This window comes from Myxocyprinus asiaticus, chromosome 14, assembly GCF_019703515.2.
Source record: "Myxocyprinus asiaticus isolate MX2 ecotype Aquarium Trade chromosome 14, UBuf_Myxa_2, whole genome shotgun sequence".
NCBI classification, from domain to species: Eukaryota; Metazoa; Chordata; class Actinopteri; order Cypriniformes; family Catostomidae; genus Myxocyprinus; species Myxocyprinus asiaticus.
Window position 1 is genome coordinate 41,271,225 of NC_059357.1, and position 20,148 is coordinate 41,291,372.

At 38.0% G+C, this 20,148-nt stretch overlaps 1 protein-coding gene across 1 annotated transcript in view; it reads left to right on the forward strand.

Annotated features, from left to right (window-relative positions):
- Positions 1-20,148, forward strand: part of LOC127451161 (brain-specific angiogenesis inhibitor 1-associated protein 2-like protein 1) — a 98,290-nt gene that overhangs the window by 66,970 nt on the left and 11,172 nt on the right. The window contains exons 7-12 of the mRNA XM_051715635.1: positions 2,877-3,029; positions 4,528-4,683; positions 4,801-4,900; positions 6,491-6,704; positions 12,617-12,676; positions 16,943-17,114. Coding sequence (XP_051571595.1) covers positions 2,877-3,029; positions 4,528-4,683; positions 4,801-4,900; positions 6,491-6,704; positions 12,617-12,676; positions 16,943-17,114 — 855 coding nt within the window. The remainder of the gene's footprint in view (positions 1-2,876; positions 3,030-4,527; positions 4,684-4,800; positions 4,901-6,490; positions 6,705-12,616; positions 12,677-16,942; positions 17,115-20,148) is intronic.

Consider the following 20,148-nt stretch of genomic DNA (forward strand, 5'->3'; position numbering starts at 1 on the left):
GGTTGCTTCAACTGGTCAGGTCTAGGCTCAGCAACGTTATGTGGCTGAGTCAGCTGAGTACCTGAATGTACTGAATGACCAGGTTATCCCATCAATGACCACCACAGAGTCCTGACCTTAACCCCATTGAAAGTCTTTGGGATGTTCTGGAGAAAATTTTACGGAGTGATTTGACTCTCCTGTCATCAATACAAGATTTCGGCCAAAAATGAATGCAACTCTGGACGAAAATAAATGTTGTGACATTGCAAAATTTTTCAAAACAATGCCATGACGAATACGTGCCGTAATTAAAGCTAAATGCGGTCCAATGAAATATTAGAGTATGCAACTTTTTGTTTTTGGCCAGGCAGTGTATATACTGAGTAAAAGCCCAGAGAAGAAAAAAAGCATAGAGTTTGTAAACAGTTTGTAAACAGATCTTTTTGTTTCATTTTCACTTGTAACTTCATGAAACATAAACAGAATATAAAAACTTCAGATGTTCCTGATTAAAACAATGGTCCCGAGTCCAACTACAATGTGATATGATACATAGATCTTAAAATAATCTTGGAGAAAATGCAACGCTACCTCAAATATCTTTTTTGTCATCCTGGGGGACGGTCAATGGTTACAAAGTGGACCAATCACAGCTTTTGACATCTGTGTCAACATTTTTGGAGAGGTGCACGTCAAGCTAGGGCTACTTGTAGCTAACGGTGTAGATCCGACGCAGATATATAAATCTGCGTTTACTCACTTGATTCACCAAAAGTGAATTGATTGACCTGAAATGATCTGCGCTGCCGGCTCGTGATTCGTGAATGGCTTGCACGTGCTGCACTCCTTTTTTGACAATACTGCAGTCTCGTCACACTTTAATAGTATTTAGCCTTCCATTCAGCTCATGAAAACACTCTGCATGATCATGAGGAAGAATTACACCAAGATGTAGATTGGCAGGCAGGTGCTAGGGACTTCATATAAATAAAATAGCCTAATTCTCTCTCGCTGTTGCTTGCATGCCAGTGATTACCCCTCCACGTGCGTGCCATAGGTTGTCGATCCCTGGATTACATCATACATAAATCATTTTTTCCTATCCTCTTGCAGTCTCAGAAATTAACTTGTACATTTAAGAGCCAATATTTGCCCCCTGGATATGATTTTAAGGTGCATTTTTTTACCTTAATGAGGGCATATTATTTTCTAACCATTTAAAAAAAAGAAATATTAAATCATCATTAACTCACATGTTATGCCAAAGTAAGTATAAGTAGGACTATAATAGAATATTAAGAACTATATCAGATGTTAAAAATTAAAAACAGAAGAATTCATTTCAAGGGCAGTTTTTGCCCCCACATTTTGGTGTTCAGGGCATTTTTGTTGGCATTTTTGCTCCGAGTCCCTTGCTAAAGCTATTTTCTAATGGATATTTTGGCCAATTACTAAATTAAATATGTTATGATTCATAATAGAGGTAGGTAGAGCATCTAGTTTTTAGATATTGCTTCTTTAATGATAATTGTTCGAGGCTTTTGAAAATATTTTTTCCTTGGCATTTTATGTCGCGTTTTATCTTAAATGCAAAAAACATGTTCATTTACATTTACAATTTTTTTTAAAAATGATTGTATTAACTTTGTAATGTAAACAACCATTTGACAAATGGCCTATTGCCAAGTAGTTGTTGATCACAGAGTTGTTAAATAATATGCAAATGTATGCATGTTTAATAAGATGGTGCTTAATTTACATAATTGAAACATTTAAATGGCTAGTCACAATACAAATGAATTAAGTGTATTTTAATGTAGCATAGTTTTATTTTGATTAAAGGTAGGGCAATTTTTTTTGCCTCTTCACTTATAGTTCCTTGTTGTGTAATTTTGACCTTTGTCCCAGATTTTTTGACACTGCTGGGAGAAGTTTTACGCAAGATATCCAAACATGATTTCCAAAAAGCCTAGTAGCAACATGAAATAGATTAAGTCACACTTCTATATCCTGTCTCACCAGTCTATGGGTGGGAGGGGTTGAGAGAGAGACAGGGACAAAGTAAGCTCGGTGAAAGCAAAACCACCGTGACTAATGACACTGAACCAGCAAATCTCCTTTTTTTCCATGACAACCAGTGAGGAGGGGCAGGAGGGAGAGATGTGGCTTGTTTCTTTGGCTTTCATTCTTCAATATGATCTCGATAAAACCCATTGTGTGACGAATGCTCTCTTACATCACCTGCATTATGCTCGTATGAGGGTGTGTCTGTGTGAATACACCTGTATGGAAGACTTTCTACAGCCACATATTTGGCATGTGCAGCGTAATGTACCCGCTAGAACTTTCCAAACTTGTATCTTACCATAACTTAGTTTTAAAGGGTTAGTTCACCCAAAAAAGACAATTCTGTCATAATTTACTCACCCTCATATTGTTGCAAATCTTTATGATTTTCTTTCTTCTTAGGAACACAAAAAGAGATGTTTTAAAGAATCTCCGAGCAGCTGTTTTCCCTACAATGAAAGTGGATAGTGATTAGTGCAAATTTTCTTCACATTTACACACATTTGAACCTGGTGTGTCAGAATTATTAATATACACATTTATCGCATGTCCGTGCCTTATCATAATTTGAACACTCGTAAAGTAAGATTTTCATCGAAAAGTGACACAAAGCTATCATATGACTTCAGAAGACTTGGAATATAGCACACAAGTCAGATAGGCTACTTTTATGGTGTTTATAGTCATTTTTCACAGCCCCAGTCCCCAATCACTTTCATTGTGACACTTGTCAATATGGCTGGGTTTAAGGTCTGCATTGCCCCTCTAGCCTTGAGCCCCCCACTGATGCAAAAATGATCAGCCTTTTTTCTTTTTACTTTCTGCAGTGTCTAGAAACACTCACTACTCGTCAGATGGAAATGCAGAAGTTCATCGCTGATGGCTGCCATGAAGCTCTGTTGGAGGAGAAGAGGAGATTCTGCTTCCTGGTGGACAAGCATTGCATCTTCTCCTACCAGATTTCTGCTTTCCATGAGAAGGTTCATTCTGAAACTTTTATTTGAACTAAAACAACTTGTTGAGCGAGCAGAGGTTTAAAAGTGAAGGATTGTACACAGAAGACACATCTATGCCTGTAAAGTTTTCTGGAGCTACTTTATAGATGTTTAACTTAAAGCTGTTAGGGGACATGGGGCTAGTTGTCACACGTTTTACTCCAGTAAATATTTCTGTATTTTTGAAAGTCAATTTCTTTATAGCCACATATAACCTTTAGGTCTTGACCACAAAACATTTATTAAACATTTTCAGTGTTATTGTTTAGGAAAAAAGATTGGCCTTTTTGACAACTTACCCCAGTTTTTTCAGCATTTCTGACTTTCATAAAAATACCTTTGTACTAAGAACACATTTAAGTCTTTCGGTAAAAATCTGCTTTCATAACATAGTTGACCCTCACCTTAATAAAGGAATGTTCATTACAGGTTAAGCTCAGTCGATAGTATTTGTGGCATAATGTTAATTACCATAAAAAATTATTTCAACTCATTCCTCCTCCTAAAAAAAAAAGCAAAAATCAAAGTTACATTGAGGCACTTACAATGGAAGTGAATGGGGCCAGTTTTTGGAGGGTTTAAAGGCAGAAATGTGAAGCTTATAATTTTATAAAAGCACATTAATTCTTCTGTTAAAACTCATGTATTAATTGAGCTGTAAAGTCATTTAAATCGTAAGTTTTACAGTCATTTTATGGTTTGTTGACATTACAAATGCTGTTGATTGAACTTAATTGTCTTGAACCCGGAATATTCCTTTAATGTATGTCTGTGTGGTTTGGTTATGCTCGCCTGTTTACCCAAGAGCTGTAACAAAAATAAGATGACCCTCAAATATTATTTTAATTTAAGAAGGTTTTGAACAAGGTGTTTGATACCAGCATAGAAAACTTACATTTGCGCAATTGTAATTACTGACTCCAAATCGTATCGTCACTGCAAAGTATTTTTGATGTACTTTACTTTTATAAAACTTTTACAAATAAAAATGTATTTGTTGTTAATTTGTAAAGAAACCTTAATGTGTAATTAAACATATTTTTTGCTTCTGACACTATTAAAAAATGTGTTGCGAAAAATAGCACAAAAAAAATTTGGCAAGGCAAGTAAAAATCTGAACTACTGGCTTGGGCCAGCAGAAAATATCCTTACTGTTGAGTCCCAGGCTGTGAGGGATGGAAGTAAGATCCGTTCAATATGTTGTACTGTTTTACGGTCCTAGAGCACATCTAATTTTCACAAAACTTTAATTTTCCAGAGTCTTTTTGTCCACCGAAAAGAAAAGAAAGACACATTTTCAATATTTCATCGACTCAACAGCACAATATATTGAACAGACTGTTGCCTTTCCCTCACTCCCTTATTTTACATCGTCTACAGCTTATTAAATATATAAATGAAGTATATCGCAGATGCTCCTGTGCTATCTCAGTGATTGGACTGTTACATCCAATTCTGTGGTCTCATTCTTGGCTTCTTGAAGGCTCGAGAGCTGTTGACGGAGAACCTGACCATTTGGCAGGACAAATGCACTGATGCTACCAACGTCCCGGAGAGCGTGATGTCCATGATAGAAGGTCTGCGCACGCCAGTGTCCATTACTCCACAGGCGTCTCCAGCCCCCCAGCACCAGAGCAGGGTGAGGACAACCACCTCCTGCACCACAACACACATTTACATTAGCTGATGCTCGTACTGTAGGATAAACATGGAGGCCCAAGCATGTTCTAACTTGCATTTTGCTGTACTTTTACAGACCAACTCGGAAGCAATGATTCCACCTCCAGAACCTCCCCTGACGAGTCCACTGGCCAACATGTTCAATCAAAACCATTCCAGGCAGGAAAAGGAGTCAGGTGATTGTTTTTACTTTCAAATGTATCCTGTTAAACAGATTTATCCTATTCGTACTATTCGACATCTTTATCCTACCAGTCTCACCTTGGAATATTAAGTTATAACTTGGCATAATTTAAAGGTAACTTGAAACAAGAATTGACCTTATTAACTTTCTGAATACACGTTTCTGGTCTTATTGGGCACGATTCATCGTTGCACATTATTTAAAAGAAATAAAAGTGTTTCGTCTTTGTTATCGCACATCAAAATGTATTGACTTGTTCTGCCTCTGAAATGACATTCCTTTTCAGGCTGACATCACCTAGGCTGTACAGTCCATTGGATAATTTTTACTAGTATTAGTATTAGTTCATAATGTACTACCTATAGTTAACCTCCTGAGACCCGAGTGTGACTTCTGTGTGCATTTTCCATTTCCCTTTTTGATTTGTAACTAGAAATGCCTAATAAACAAAAATATGGTTATTCATATTTTTGAGATGATTCAGACAATACAGCTGATTTTCTGTAAAGCTGCTTTGGAAAAATGTGAATTGGGAAAAATACAAGTAAAAAACTATACAAATAAAAATTATTTGACTTGATTTGACTTATGCTATAATGTTTGGTTTTTTTCTACTTTGGCAACAAAATCTCAATGTTCTCTCTTTGCACTGTCAAACAAACAAGTGATAGTCAGTGCTGAAGCATTTTACCTATCAAAAATGAGCATAATTAATTCTGATCCAAGTAATGTCCTGCATCATCCAATCACTGCCAACCATGTTAAAATAAAATTATACATTATAAATTCTGAATTTATGTACTGATAACCATTGTCCCATGTCTGCCAAACATGTTGAATGGTCCAAACATCATCTGCAGCCTGAAACTGAACTTTTGATAGGAAATTTGGATTGAATGCACTTGGCATTTTAGAAAATCTAAAGGATGCTCCCTTGCTCCCTATTTAGTGAATGACTTAACCTCCAGTATGCTGTCTGTCTGCACTGGTCTCAGAACAGTTCGAAATGCACCTTATTTTCATCCTAACTAATGTAGTATGTGTAGAAATAAACATTTATCAAGATTAATAAATGCTGTAAAAGTATTGTTCATGGTTAGTTTGTTAACTATTGCGTTAACTGATGTTCGAATACAACCTTGTTATAAAGTGTTATCATTGGGATGCGACAAGATGATCTTGAGGGTAAACATGACCTTCAGCCTCCACACAAAAAGCTTCCTCAAAATGGGTGCCAGCTCCATTCTGGTATGGACCTTTTCACAATCCAATCAATTCTTGATCCCGAAGTCCCGCCCTACAATTCGTTCTCATAAATTATCCTATTTTTATTTGGAAATGCGTCAAATCGCAAAAATAAAATGGGTTGCAAATGCAATTTCATATCGACTTTATGATTAGCAGTGAATTTTGAAGTTTTTGTGTACTGTTCAAATGTACAATTGAAATAGCAATTCAAGTTGGAATGGAATAGTGTTATATGCCAAATTTTCCATTTCTATACTCAGTTGTATCATCACAAACAAGCTATGAGGAGATTTGGAGGCTGTTTAAGAAAGTATGTCTTTCTTGTCCACTCCAGACTACACCAATGAGGACAGTGGATTGTCCAGATCTGTGTCTATGGCCGCTGGCCTCAATCTCACAGACAAAAGACCCAAAGTACGCACCATTTTCCCCCACAAGTCTGGAAACAACAGCACACTGCTGAGCTTCGAAGAGGGAGACATCATCATACTGCTGATTCCTGATGAGAGGGATGGCTGGCTGTACGGAGAACTGCAGAAAACCAGACAGTGAGTAAAACTGTACTTACTGGATCATTTGGCTTATTTTAAAAGGGCCATTTAGGGTGTCTTGCACCAAAGTGATATTGAAATTGTTCACTCATGGCCACTCTCTGAAAAATTTAGCATGTTAATGTATGTATGACATATTGATAGGATTTGGTCTAGGCGGACCAAACTAGATCTGCTACACTGCTGCTACTGTAGAGCAAGTACAGAGACTTGTTACTGCTAGAACATACACAGACATACTGAGTTAAGCATGTGGACATGCTACTGCACAATTAGCAAAACACAAGACATGCTGCATAATGCATATATGACATTCTGCTGCACAATTAGACATAAATACGATCCACCATGTAGCAGATCTAGACATGTGGAGGGTTTCAGGGAAAACTCTGAAATGGTAGGCAAAGAGAAAGTTGATTGGCTACCAGATTACACGTCAAAGGACCTATCTGCTTACACTAAGTGAGCCGATTGGCTTGACATATCACATGTGAGTGAGCTGATTGGCTAACAGAAAACAAGCTTGCACCATTCAGAGTTTCATGCCTAAACTTAGTCATTTCTACATGACCATCTCAACCCTCTCTTAAACTGGCTGTTTTTGCTAATGTACTTACTACTAAGACTTCAATATTCAAATGACCTCTGTTATGATTGGGTAACCTCCGCATATTGGAATAGTTCACAGTCATTCGTCAGGGCAGGTCAAGTTGGTAAACACTAAACAGACGATGACATGCAAATGTGGGCGGGCATAGGTTAAGGTTATGAAGGTTAAGCTGGTGCTTAGTTTCAGTAAATGGTCAGGGTGGACTGGGGAGGAGCTTTTAATTGTGAACATTAGAGGTTCCCAGCTGGTAGGTTGCAACCCAAAAATGAGTCACAGGTCTGTTCTGATTCTGTCCTGAAGATAGCAGGGAAAGTTAATGCTAAATCTATATAATAAAATGCAACTAACCACAGTTAGGACAGCAAAAAAACAGGCTTATCAACCTTGTAAAAGGGAGGAGAAAACACAGCATATACTGTATTTTGTTGTTTAAGTCAATGACACTGCATCCAATCAAATGGTATGTTGCAGCAAATTCATCTATCTCTTGGTGGAAGCCAGTCACATTAGGCAAATACAAGCATGGACAGGTCGTGTGACATGCCCTCATCCTCGAAAATCATGTACAAAACTATGCAAGATATGACCAACATTAATATGCTGGCTTACTTGCAACAAGGATTAACAAATAAAAAGTTTGTGCCAACCCCAGTGTGTTTGGAGCGGTGGATTATTGGCTACCGGAAATTTAGCAGTTGCAAAACCATTTGCAAAACAGTCAGTTTTCCTTTTCAGCTTATGTCATGTTGTTAATTTTACATATTGTTGGGCCTATGCATTTTATGGTAATACGTTTCTATCTTTGATTTGGAAAATTTGTTTACATATGTATGATAAACAACATTGGGTTTATGCATAAACCTGGGTCCTGATGCATAACCAGTAGGGAACCACTGCATAAGAGTATGTCTGCATAGAACACCAAACTATTTTATTTCAAAAACAATGAAAAGAGCACACACACAAAAAAAAAAAAAACAAAAACTGAAATTAAAGGTTTTTGACTGGCTTGTTTAACAGTTGTAATTTTTAATTCAATAACAGAAGCTGGAATGGACTCATTTTTAAAAACAACATGCAGGTAAAGTTTTTTTCTATTCTAATCAGCCAGGCAGACAACTCAAATGTACAGAAGTGGCTCAGAAGCTGGAGAGCCCTTATGTGTACACAGCTGCTGGTGCCATTCTCCAAACCAGCTGTGAAAAAGAGTGCTCAGTTCATTGAGGTGTCAATCAAATCGGTGTGAAGCCCTGTTAGAGAGAACAGACGGGGCTGGCAGCTTATCTGAGATGCAGAACCCATCTCCCAGTGGGCCTGGGGACTTTCAGCAGGTGGAGGAGACACAATCAGAATAACACAGTAATGGCAGAGAAAATGATCTGAACATGCCAACATTCCTGCCAAAAACTGATTTTGTTGTTTTGAAAGAATTCTACCAGATGGCAAAGGCAGGCAGGGTGTGTTCTATGAATGCATTCAGAGCCATCAATTTCTTTGCCACAAGAGTGAAGTGAGAAGATGAAGTTAATTGGAATGGACTGCTGATAGATTACATGGTGCTTAAAATATACAGAAGCCCAAGCTTAGAAAATCTCAAAGTGCGTAGGCATATACACTCACTGAGGACTTTATTAGGAACACCTGTACACCTACTTATTCATACGATTATCTAATCAGCCAATCGGGAAGCAGTGCAATACATAAAATCATGCAGATATGGGTCTGGAGCTTCATTTAATGTTCACATCAACCATCAGAATGGGGAAAAAATCTGATCTCAGTGATTTTGACCGTAGCATGATTGTTGGTGCCAGATGGGCTGGTTTGAGTATTTCTGAAACTGCTGATCTCCTGGGATTTTTACGCACAACAGTCTCTAGAATTTACTCCCAATGGTGCCAAAACACATCCAGTGAGCGGCAGTTCTGCAGATTGAAACATCTTGTTGATGAGAGAGGTCAAAGGAGAATGGCCAGACTGGTTGGAACTGACAGAAAGGCTACAGTAACTTAGATAACCCCTCTGTACAGTTGTAGTGAGCAGAATAGCATCTCGGAATCCACAACACACCGAACCTTGAGACGGATGGGCTACAAAAGTAGAAGACTATGTCGGGCAATTTATTAGGACCATAGTGTTCCTAATAAAGTTCTAAGTGAGTGTACATGTAGCTGAAGGAAGTACTTATAAAGACTTGGTGTAGCTAATTAAGTTATTTGTGTTTTAAAGGGTTAGTTGGCTTGAAAAGAAAAATGCTGGCATCATTTACTAGGGATGGGGGGTGCATCTTTGGCTGCTGCATTGCATCTCGTTGTTGTTCCAGAGTCTCGTCTATTTATAGGCTTTTATAACATTGTCTGTTACAAAAAGTGGCATAATCAAAATATATTGCATCATATTTTGTCATTATGTGAAGACTCACTGACCAACTCAATGAAAGAATGCTCAGAAAGCACTCTCTGCTCTTTTCCTTAAGTTACCGTAACTATCTTAATAATCGTGCACCACTGTTTTCAACGTGGCTGGCTGAATAATAATCAAAACAAGCAAGTACAACCCCCCCCCCCCCAATATTTATACCATGATCAATGGAAACATGTAGATGCTTCACGCTGCAAAGCCCCCCCTCCCCCCCAAACATCTACGCCCTTGACTATACATCTTTATTCTAAGTGGCCCAATTATTAGTTTATATACTGCCGGTGTTCTGCTATAAAACAACATCAAACCCATCTGAAGGAAAAGATGCACGAAGTCAGACCTGTCACCTAGCAACCCATTAATATGTGCCAAATTACACGCAAGCACCATTTGCTTAGTTCAGACTGAGTGCTTCTATTTAAAGTAAACTTAAGACTGATCGACTGTTATTATTAATAATACTTCTGCAAGGTCATTTAAAAGTCCTCTCATGTCCTTGAATGGCAAGCCGGAAATTGGGCTTAAAATCACAGGTGAAACTTTCCAACCTGTGTCTACATATCCTTGTCACAGTATCACGGCTCTGTCCTTTGATTGAAAGAAAATAGTTAAGCACACCCAAGCACAGATGAACAAATATTAACATTTCCTTTTAATGTACTGGAACGAAAAGGCTTCAGTTGAGTTATTTAATTTTGTTTTTTTTTGTCAAAAAATTTCCAAGAGTGTACAATACTGGTTCTTTGCAGCACCTTACATATCAAGAACCATTTTTTCTTGAATAAGCTACACAGGCTATTGCAGGTTCTCCATATCAGTGTATTAGTTTGAGGTTCTTTAAAGCACCAGTGCATAGATGGTGACAAACATTTAAATTCTATGAAAATCTGCTCAGATCTGTGACCACAGATTAAAGGAATAGTTCACCCAAAAATGAAAATTCTCTCATTATTCCCTGATGCCATCCCAGATGTGACTGTCTTTCTTCAGCAGAACACAAATTAAGAATTTTAGAAGAAGATAGAGCTCTTTCAGGTCCTTATAATGCAAGTACATGGGTGCCAGCACTTTGACAGTCCAAATGTCACATTTAGGCAGCATAAAAGTAATCCATGCAACTCTAGACGATCAGTGAATATCTTCTGAAGCGAATCGATACGTTTATGTAAGAAACAAGTCGATAATTAAAACGTTTTTAACTTTAAATCGGCGCTTCCATCCAGGGCTCATGCACTTTGATATGGCCGAACTCTCGCGTGACGTTCGCTCTTCTGTTGTAAGTGCCACTTCCGAATTCTCTTGTGAACTCGCCGAAGCGCTTACGTCATGCGACAGCTATGTGATGCGTCAACTGCTGGCAGGAAGTGCTTTTTAAAAGTTAATAACGTTTTTATTATACATTTATTTTTTACGCAAACATATCGATTTGCTTCAGAAGACATTATTTGAACGACTGGAGTCACATGGATTACTTACATGCTGAATATAACTTTTGGACCATCAAAGTGCTGGCACCAGTGTACTACCATTATAAGGACCTGACAGAGCTCTGTCTTCTTCTCAAAATCTTCATTTGTGTTCTGCTGAAGAAAGACAGTCATACACATCTGGGATTGCATCAGGGAATAATGAGAGAATTTTCATTTTTGGGTGAACTATTCCTTTAAGTGTGGGCCTGCTTTCTGATTCAATTATGTCATTCACAATTCTTCCTGGGATGGATTTGTTCATTCATTACAAATTGTTAAGGAATAGCTTACTCAAATAACTAAAGTTCTGACATAATTTACAAACCATTATGCTGTTATTTTAGTGGAACACAAATTGAGAATGTTTTTTCCATACTATGACAGTTTGTAGTGACCACAGAGTGTCAAGCTCCTTAATATTAAAGAAAAAAGCACCATAGTAATAGTCCATATGACCCAAAGTATTCTGAAGCCAAATAATAGCTTTGTGCGAGGAACAGGCTAATTTAAGTCATTCACTCTCAGATGATTCATACAACTCAGTTTGCAGCTCTCGGATCAAATACAGCATCTATAGGACAAGTTGGATGTCAATAACATCACATGTCATTGGTTCTCTCGTGTCTCATAACCAAACATGATGTCAAACCTGTGCCATAGACCCATATTTGATTTGAGAGCTGCATATGGAGTTGAATGATTTGACTTGAGAGTAAATTAAGACTTGGTTTTCTGACCTTTGTGGGGCTTTACAGATTGATCACTAAGTACTGCCATTGTGTGGAAAATAAGGAGTTGGAAATTTTATTCAAAATTTCTCCTTTTGATGTACATGGAGAAAAATAACAGAATATGTGTTTGAAAAGACATGAGGGTGAGTAAATAAGGACAGGAGTTTTCATTTTTGGGTGAACTATTCTTAAAATACCCAGTCTTGTACCTTTTAACGTTTTGGTATCAAATCAAATTATGTAATGTTGTGATTCATCTCGGACTCTTGACATTGTTTCTCATAGGAACCTTTATTCTTAAAAGTGCACATGCAGTGTTAACATAGTCCATTCTCAGCTGGTACACTTGAACAAAGAGAAGTGCTGCCATTAAATGAGTCTAAATGAAACTCGAAAACAATTCTAGTAACTGAATTTCCCATGATTATTCACATTCCCTTGGATCACATCAGGTCACACCAAGACAAATACAGTCATTGTGTTTTAAGTAATGACAATCTGTCCTGTTTGGATTTGATATAATGTCAACAGTCATCGCACAACGATCCAAGTACCCCACAATTTCAGCCTCAGCTCAGCAAACATTCAGCAGACATTTCTCCAAAGCTTGTGTCCTGATAAAAGCATATTTTCCCTGTGTAACTGACTTAAACGTGTTGTCTCTGTGTATTTTCACAGGCGGGGCTGGTTTCCATCATCTTACTGTCGTGCATACACAGAGCCAGCGGTAAATAACAGGTAATCAGACACCATGCACACACACATACACACACTAACACAGCTCTTTGTTGTCCTGATTAGCTCTGATACTGATCGCTGCACCTCTGAAGAGGAGGAGGCGCAAGCTTCACAACAGTCAAGCCTTATTTTAGAACTATTACAACCTTTATCTTCTAATTGTCAAATACTGCATACCCCCAAATTAGATTTTTATTTTTTTCTGTGTAACACTGCTTATAAATAAGTGTCATCTATTTGATTAAAAGATTGATTAATGTGTTTTAACTAGAAGCCGACTGATATGGGATTTTTAATGGCTAATAACTACACTGATGTCTAATAAGCAGAGTGGCTGATTTAATGCCTATAATATATATATATATATATATATATATATATATATATACACACACACACTGTCGGTCAAAAGTTTTGAAACACTCATTCTTTATTATAATTATTATAATGTTTTTTTTTTTTTTTTTCACATTTTAGAATAATAGTAAAGTCATCAAAACTGTGGAATAACATAAATGGAACTATGGGAATTATGTTGTGACTAAACAAAATCCAAAATAAATCAAAACTGTGTTATATTTTAGCATCTTCAAAGTAGTCACCCTTTGCCTAGAATTTGCAGACATGTACTCTTGACATTTTCTCAACCAACTTCTTGAGGTATCACCCTGGGATGCTTTTTAAACAGTATTGAAGGAGTTCCCATCTATGTTGGGCACTTATTGGCTGCTTTTCTTTATTATTTGGTCCAAGTCATCAATTTCAAAAACCTTTTTTTTTTTTTTTAATAAAATTTTAGTTTTATAATGAAATAAATTAATATGGTGGCACAATTATATTTTTGTCTACAAAACTAATTTCAAACATTTAAGCATGCGCCTTCAGATCAAAAGATTTTTAAGATCATGAGAAACATTTCAGTCAAGTGTTTCAAAACTTTTGACTGGTAGAGTGTATATACAGGTGCATCTCAATAAATTAGAATGTCGTGGAAAAGTTCATTTATTTCAGTAATTCAACTCAAATTGTGAAACTCGTGTATTAAATAAATTCAATGCATACAGACTGAAGTAGTTTAAGTCTTTGGTTCTTTTAATTGTGATGATTTTGGCTCACATTTAACAAAAACCCACCAATTCACTCTCAAAAAATTAGAATATGGTGACATGCCAATCAGCTAATCAACTCAAAACACCTGCAAAGGTTTCCTGAGCCTTCAAAATGGTCTCTCAGTTTGGTTCACTAGGCTACACAATCATGGGGAAGACTGCTGATCTGACAGTTGTCCAGAAGACAATCATTGACACCCTTCACAAGGAGGGTAAGCCACAAACATTCATTGCCAAAGAAGCTGGCTGTTCACAGAGTGCTGTATCCAAGCATGTTAACAGAAAGTTGAGTGGAAGAAAAAGATGCACAACCAACCGAGAGAACTGCGGCCTTATGGTTGTCTAGCAAAATCGATTCAAGAATTTGGGTGAACTTCACAAGGAATGGACTGAGGCTGGGGTCAAGGCATCAAGAGCCACCACACACAGACATGTCAAGGAATTTGGCTACAGTTGTCGTATTCCTCTTGTTAAGCCACTCCTGAACCACAGACAACGTCAGAGGCATCTTACCTGGGCTAAGGAGAAGAAGAACTGGACTGTTGCCCAGTGTTCCAAAGTCCTCTTTTCAGATGAGTGCAAGTTTTGTATTTCATTTGGAAACCAAGGTCCTAGAGTCTGGAGGAAGGGTGGAGAAGCTCATAGCCCAAGTTGCTTGAAGTCCAGTGTTAAGTTTACACAGTCTGTGATGATTTGGGGTGCAGTGTCATCTGCTGGTGTTGGTCCATTGTGTGTTTTGAAAACCAAAGTCACTGCATCCGTTTACCAAGAAATTTTGGAGCACTTCATGCTTCCTTCTGCTGTCCAGCTTTTTAAAGATGCTGATTTCATTTTCCAGCAGGATTTGGCACCTGCCCACACTGCCAAAAGCACCAAAAGTTGGTTAAATGACCATGGTGTTGGTGTGCTTGACTGGCCAGCAAACTCACCAGACCTGAACCCCATAGAGAATCTATGGGGTATTGTCAAGAGGAAAATGAGAAACAAGAGACCAAAAAATGCAGATGAGCTGAAGGCCACTGTCAAAGAAACCTGGGCTTCCATACCACCTCAGCAGTGCCACAAACTGATCACCTCCATGCCACGCCGAATTGAGGCAGTAATTAAAGCAAAAGGAGCCCCTACCAAGTACTGAGTACATATACAGTAAATGAACATACTTTCCAGAAGGCCAACAATTCACTAAAAATGTTTTTTTTTATTGGTCTTATGATGTATTCTGATTTTTTGAGATAGTGAATTGGTGGGTTTTTGTTAAATGTGAGCCAAAATCATCACAATTAAAAGAACCAAAGACTTAAACTACTTCAGTCTGTGTGCATTGAATGTATTTAATACACGAGTTTCACAATTTGAGTTGAATTACTGAAATAAATGAACTTTTCCACGACATTCTAATTTATTGAGATGCACCTGTATATATATATATATATATATATAATATATATATATACACACACACACACACTGGCTGCCAAAAGTTTGGAATAATGTACAGATTTTGCTGTTTTGGAAGGAAAATGGTACTTCACCAAAGTGACATTCAACTGATCATATTGTATAGTCAGGACATTACTGATGTAAAAAACAGCATCATCACTATTTCAAAAATGTCATTTTTCATCAAATCTAGACAGGCCCCATTTCCAGCAGCCATCACTCCAACACCTTATCCTTGAGTAATCATGCTAATTTGCTAATTTGATGACCTCTGTTGACCTCTCTTATCAACAAGGCCTTTCCATCCGCAAAACTGACGCTCACTGGATGTTTTTTGTTTTTGGCACCATTCTGAGTAAACTCTTGAGACTGTTGTGTGTGAAAATCCCAGTAGATCGCATGTAAGTAGGTGTACAGGTGTACCTAATAATGTGATCGGTGAGTGTATACAGTGTGTATAAATATATATATTGCAACTTCAGCACAGTTCAGATAAGAGTGCTTGAGAGCTTTTATCTGACTTGCAGCTGCATGGAAAAGGTGACTGTTTAAACTGACTTTGGCTCACAACACTGACATGCTGCGAGTGAAACACTGGAAGTAGGACTTACCTAGACTGACCGATCCATGTTGTTCAAGACTACTAATCTCACATGCTGTACTCTTCATGCTGTGTGCGATGTCATTTGTCAGAACGAAACAAACCTCCCCCTTCGTCATAAATAAACAGAACTTCAGTGGTGAAAATATAGTATGATACTGTATACTTAGTTTAGTTTTTGTGGATACTATGTTGACTATAATATTTTATCATTCTGTTTTGATTCCTGAAATAATAATGAAAAAATAATTAATAACCTTGGATAATTCAACGGATATATATGCAGTTTCAAGAGATGTATGGATGGAATACATGGTATTTGTAAATTAAAAACAATAAATAATAAAATGTAACAAAATTATGAAAAACTAATGATTTTTTGGGGGGGAATTGTTATGTATAATTAACAGCATTAGCTGAGAGAACATTTCTTTCATATGTAAGCAAAATGGACATTACAACTGAAATACTGTATATCCAAATGAATTGGAATCGAATCAAAACGAGACCTTGTGAATCGGAATCAAACTGGGAAATCTGGATCAATACCCAGCCCTAAAAACAAATGTAGACTCTTTGTGTCTTTAAATTCAACTTGTGTACTGTCTCTTCATGTCGCACTTGGTAAAAACAAACATGAAATATTATGTAAATATGTTAGGTATAAAACATGCCACCCAGAATCACGTGATCATACACAGCAAAATGACTTCCTTGAAGTGACTATTGCATGCACCCTTCGTTTATGGCCTATGGAAGGGCCATTCGTAAAAGGATTATGTTGCTAATTTTCATTTCTAAAGACACTTTAAGTAGCACCCCCTTCACGCAGTGCCCTTCGAGGCCACAAAAATGCTGTTTGGAATTTGCCTTAAATTTTAGGATTTCTAATTAGCCACCAAATAGAATAATCAAGAAAATTTGATTTCAGCAGTTTGAATTGTATACGGTAGTTCTGAGGATTTCGCTTGACACCGGCCACAATGCAGAACTTTGGACTATTCCTTAACCCGTGATTGTAAATTGTTATAAAACATTTTAAAATACTACTTCTGCTCAATGGATGGATTCAGTTTTTGCAGTATGAGGGTAATGTGACATGATTGTTTGTTGTAGTATCGCTGGAAACCCTCCGATGCGCAGTAAGAGTGTGGCCAACCTCATGCAGCAAGACAAAGAGGACAACATGATGGTTCTGCCTCCAGCTGACTACAGCGACTCCCCCATCAGGAGAAACTCCACCAAGAGCCTGTCACACACGTACACCTCCTCCTCATATGAAAACTCGGTCTGTATCTTAATCTTCCTTTCCTTCACCCACAATTAAACAACCCAATTTGAATCCTGTTTTTATTGTATCGTTCATGTTGGGTTCATAGATTCTGTTCAGATTATGGGTGGTCTTTATCTTTTTTCCTTCGATAAATCAGATTATCTTGACAGCTCTATGGCTTAAAACTGTCAAATGTCTGAATATACCTGCCAGATGTTCTTTTTTATCAGTGTGCAGACATAGTGAAGGACAAAATACATAGATCTCAGCCTAAAATACAGTCTCCACAACATGACCAGTTCATATTTGGGGTTGTATAGACTAGTAGACTATAACTAATGTAGTCAACACTGTCAGCCTTAAATCGACAAGTCACTTTCCACATGATCTAAAATATGTGTCTGTAGGATATACAACAGGTGGTGATTTTCCAAAACGTAATATGGCAAGGGAACATTCATTTATATTAATGAGAAAAGCTCTACCTGATTTGTTAGGTTTTAGTTTAGGAGTTGGGTTATAGCTTCTCTGACCAATCAGGTAGCACTTTCCTGATGAATATTACTGAATTGTTCAATCAGTTATCGCTTTACTCATGAATATAAATTACTCTTCCCCTGCCATCCTATCTTTCGTGAACTTGCCAGCAGGTGTGAACACCGATGACTCTGCACTGAAAGAGCAAAGTGGCACAAATGTACTTTGATAAAGATGGCACAGATGCTACAGTAACCTCCAACATATGCAAAGTGGACTTCAAATATAACAGAAATACTAGTGCTAGGTATAATCATTTAAAAAGGCATCCGCTAGCGTTAGTTAGTGATTTTCAACATTATCCACACAACTTTGTGTGTTTGGACATCTGACCAATTTGCTCCTTTAAGAACGCAATTCGGCGACAATTACAAAAACGCTTTTAAGTTAGAGTACGATGACATGAAGGAATGCATCTTCAGCTACAGGTGGTCCAGACTACACTAAAATAGGTTCAGATAGTTATGTTGACTTTAAGCTACATTACAGCTGGACGTATGCCTACCTAATTGTAGCAAAAAAAAAAAAAGTATTTTTCTTTTTTTGATCCCCTTTTCTCCCAGTTTGGAATGCCCACTTCCCACTACTTAGTAGGTCTTCGTGGTGGCGTGGTTACTCACCTCAATCCGGTAGGCAGAGGACAAGTCTCAGTTGCCACCGCTTCTGAGACAGTGCATGACACAGCAGAGACTCACAGCATGTGGAGGCTCATGCCATTCTCCACGATCCACGCACAACTTACCACGCGCCCCATTGAGAGTGAGAACCCCTAATTGCGACCACGAAGAGGTTACCCCATGTGACTCTACCCTCCCTAGCAACCGAGCCAATTTGTTTGCTTAGGAGACCTGGCTGGAGTCACTCAACACGCCCTGGATTCGAACTAGCGACTCCAGGGGTGGTAGTCAGCATCAGTACTCGCTGAACTACTCAGGCCCCCGATTGTAGCACATTTCTAATAAAAAGGTGCTTACAAGGAGATAATTAAATGATTGATGTTTATTCAATCCGATCTGTTCACATACAAAACAACGCTTAGACCGTTGCTCATAATTTTCCTCGCGGGTGTCAAACTACATACACGCTTTTCAGTGGAAACCTATATGACCCCAGGCACAGCCTAGTTGGCTATCTAATGCCTGATGACATGTAGTTATGTTGCTGTTTTTTTTTTTTTTTTATTACATATAATTAGCTAAATTCCATTACACTGTAGTGAACGTTGATATTTTGATTGTATTATGTGACGAGGAGGAGGCCGGGGCCGGGCCATGACTACGCACGCCCGGCCCCCAGTTGGGCTAATCAGCCGAGGAGAAGGATAAGTGCAGCGGGATGCGGCAGTTCGAGAGAGAGAGAGCCTCACGCAGCTGCCGTGTATGAGTTTATGTTTTGTGTCTTTTTGTTTAAGTTCAAATTAAAATATTATTTGGACTGTTCAGCCGGTTCCCGCCTCCTCCTTTCCCATTTTAACCTTGTTACATATGCTTTAATATTCAATGGGTAGGGGAGTGGAATTTTGTCATGACTAGTTGAAATTGATTCAACTAATGGGCTCGACTAGTCGACTATTAAAAATCAGTAGTCGTGCAACCTATAGTTCATATCAAAGTGAATGGGTGGTTAATATCAAAGCATCAGTCGGACAACTAAACGCTCAAGGAAATACCAACCCTTTCCATATATAAAAATCTAGTTATTCTAGTACCGAAAATAGAAAAATCTAGATAAACTTCAAAATGCTAAAGGTGTATAGAAAAGGTAGTGTTAGGTTAGGCTGTAGTCATTACATTTAGCATTAAGAGCAGAAAGAAGTCCATGCAAAGTTGAACTTCCAAGTTGCATGTGTGAGTGTGTGTGTGTCTAGTGCCGTACCTTGACGTATACAGTTACAGTCCATGTGTCTTGAGTGGATCAGGGGATCAGGATCACTTTAAAGAGGATTGCCGGTGGAGCAATGCTAAATCCAAACTGCTCCGACAGACAAGTGTCACCCTAACAGTGAACAAAGAAAAGCCAACCTTTCAAACCCACCTTAATCTTCCATCACCTTTCACTGTTTATTTTAGCTTGGTGGCTAGAAAGTATGCACTGTGTTCTGGCTTATAAGACTTAGTCATTTGACTAAGTCATTGTTGGTCAAATGTTAATGTAGCTTGCTGATTACATAATAGATTGTATGGTGTTTCTAACATCATAAAATTAAACAGCTCAAGCTGTCAATATATTCAGAAACATCCAAACCTTCCTCCTCTAGTGCATCAAGTCTTTTATTTACATGCATGCAAAAACATGAGCCAACCCAGTGGGCAGTGACAAATGCCTATCAATGCATGTAAATGACGGGATTTTGTTTATTCCCCAGAATTTCACCAACAGCGATTTCAGACACAGAGCAGCGCGTTATGTAAAGCCTCTCGTCAGGCAACGCAATACCAGAACTACGTGATGTCACAGTCCGCATCTATTGTATTATACCCATGTTAATTTTAGTGGTTGGGCTAGTCTGATG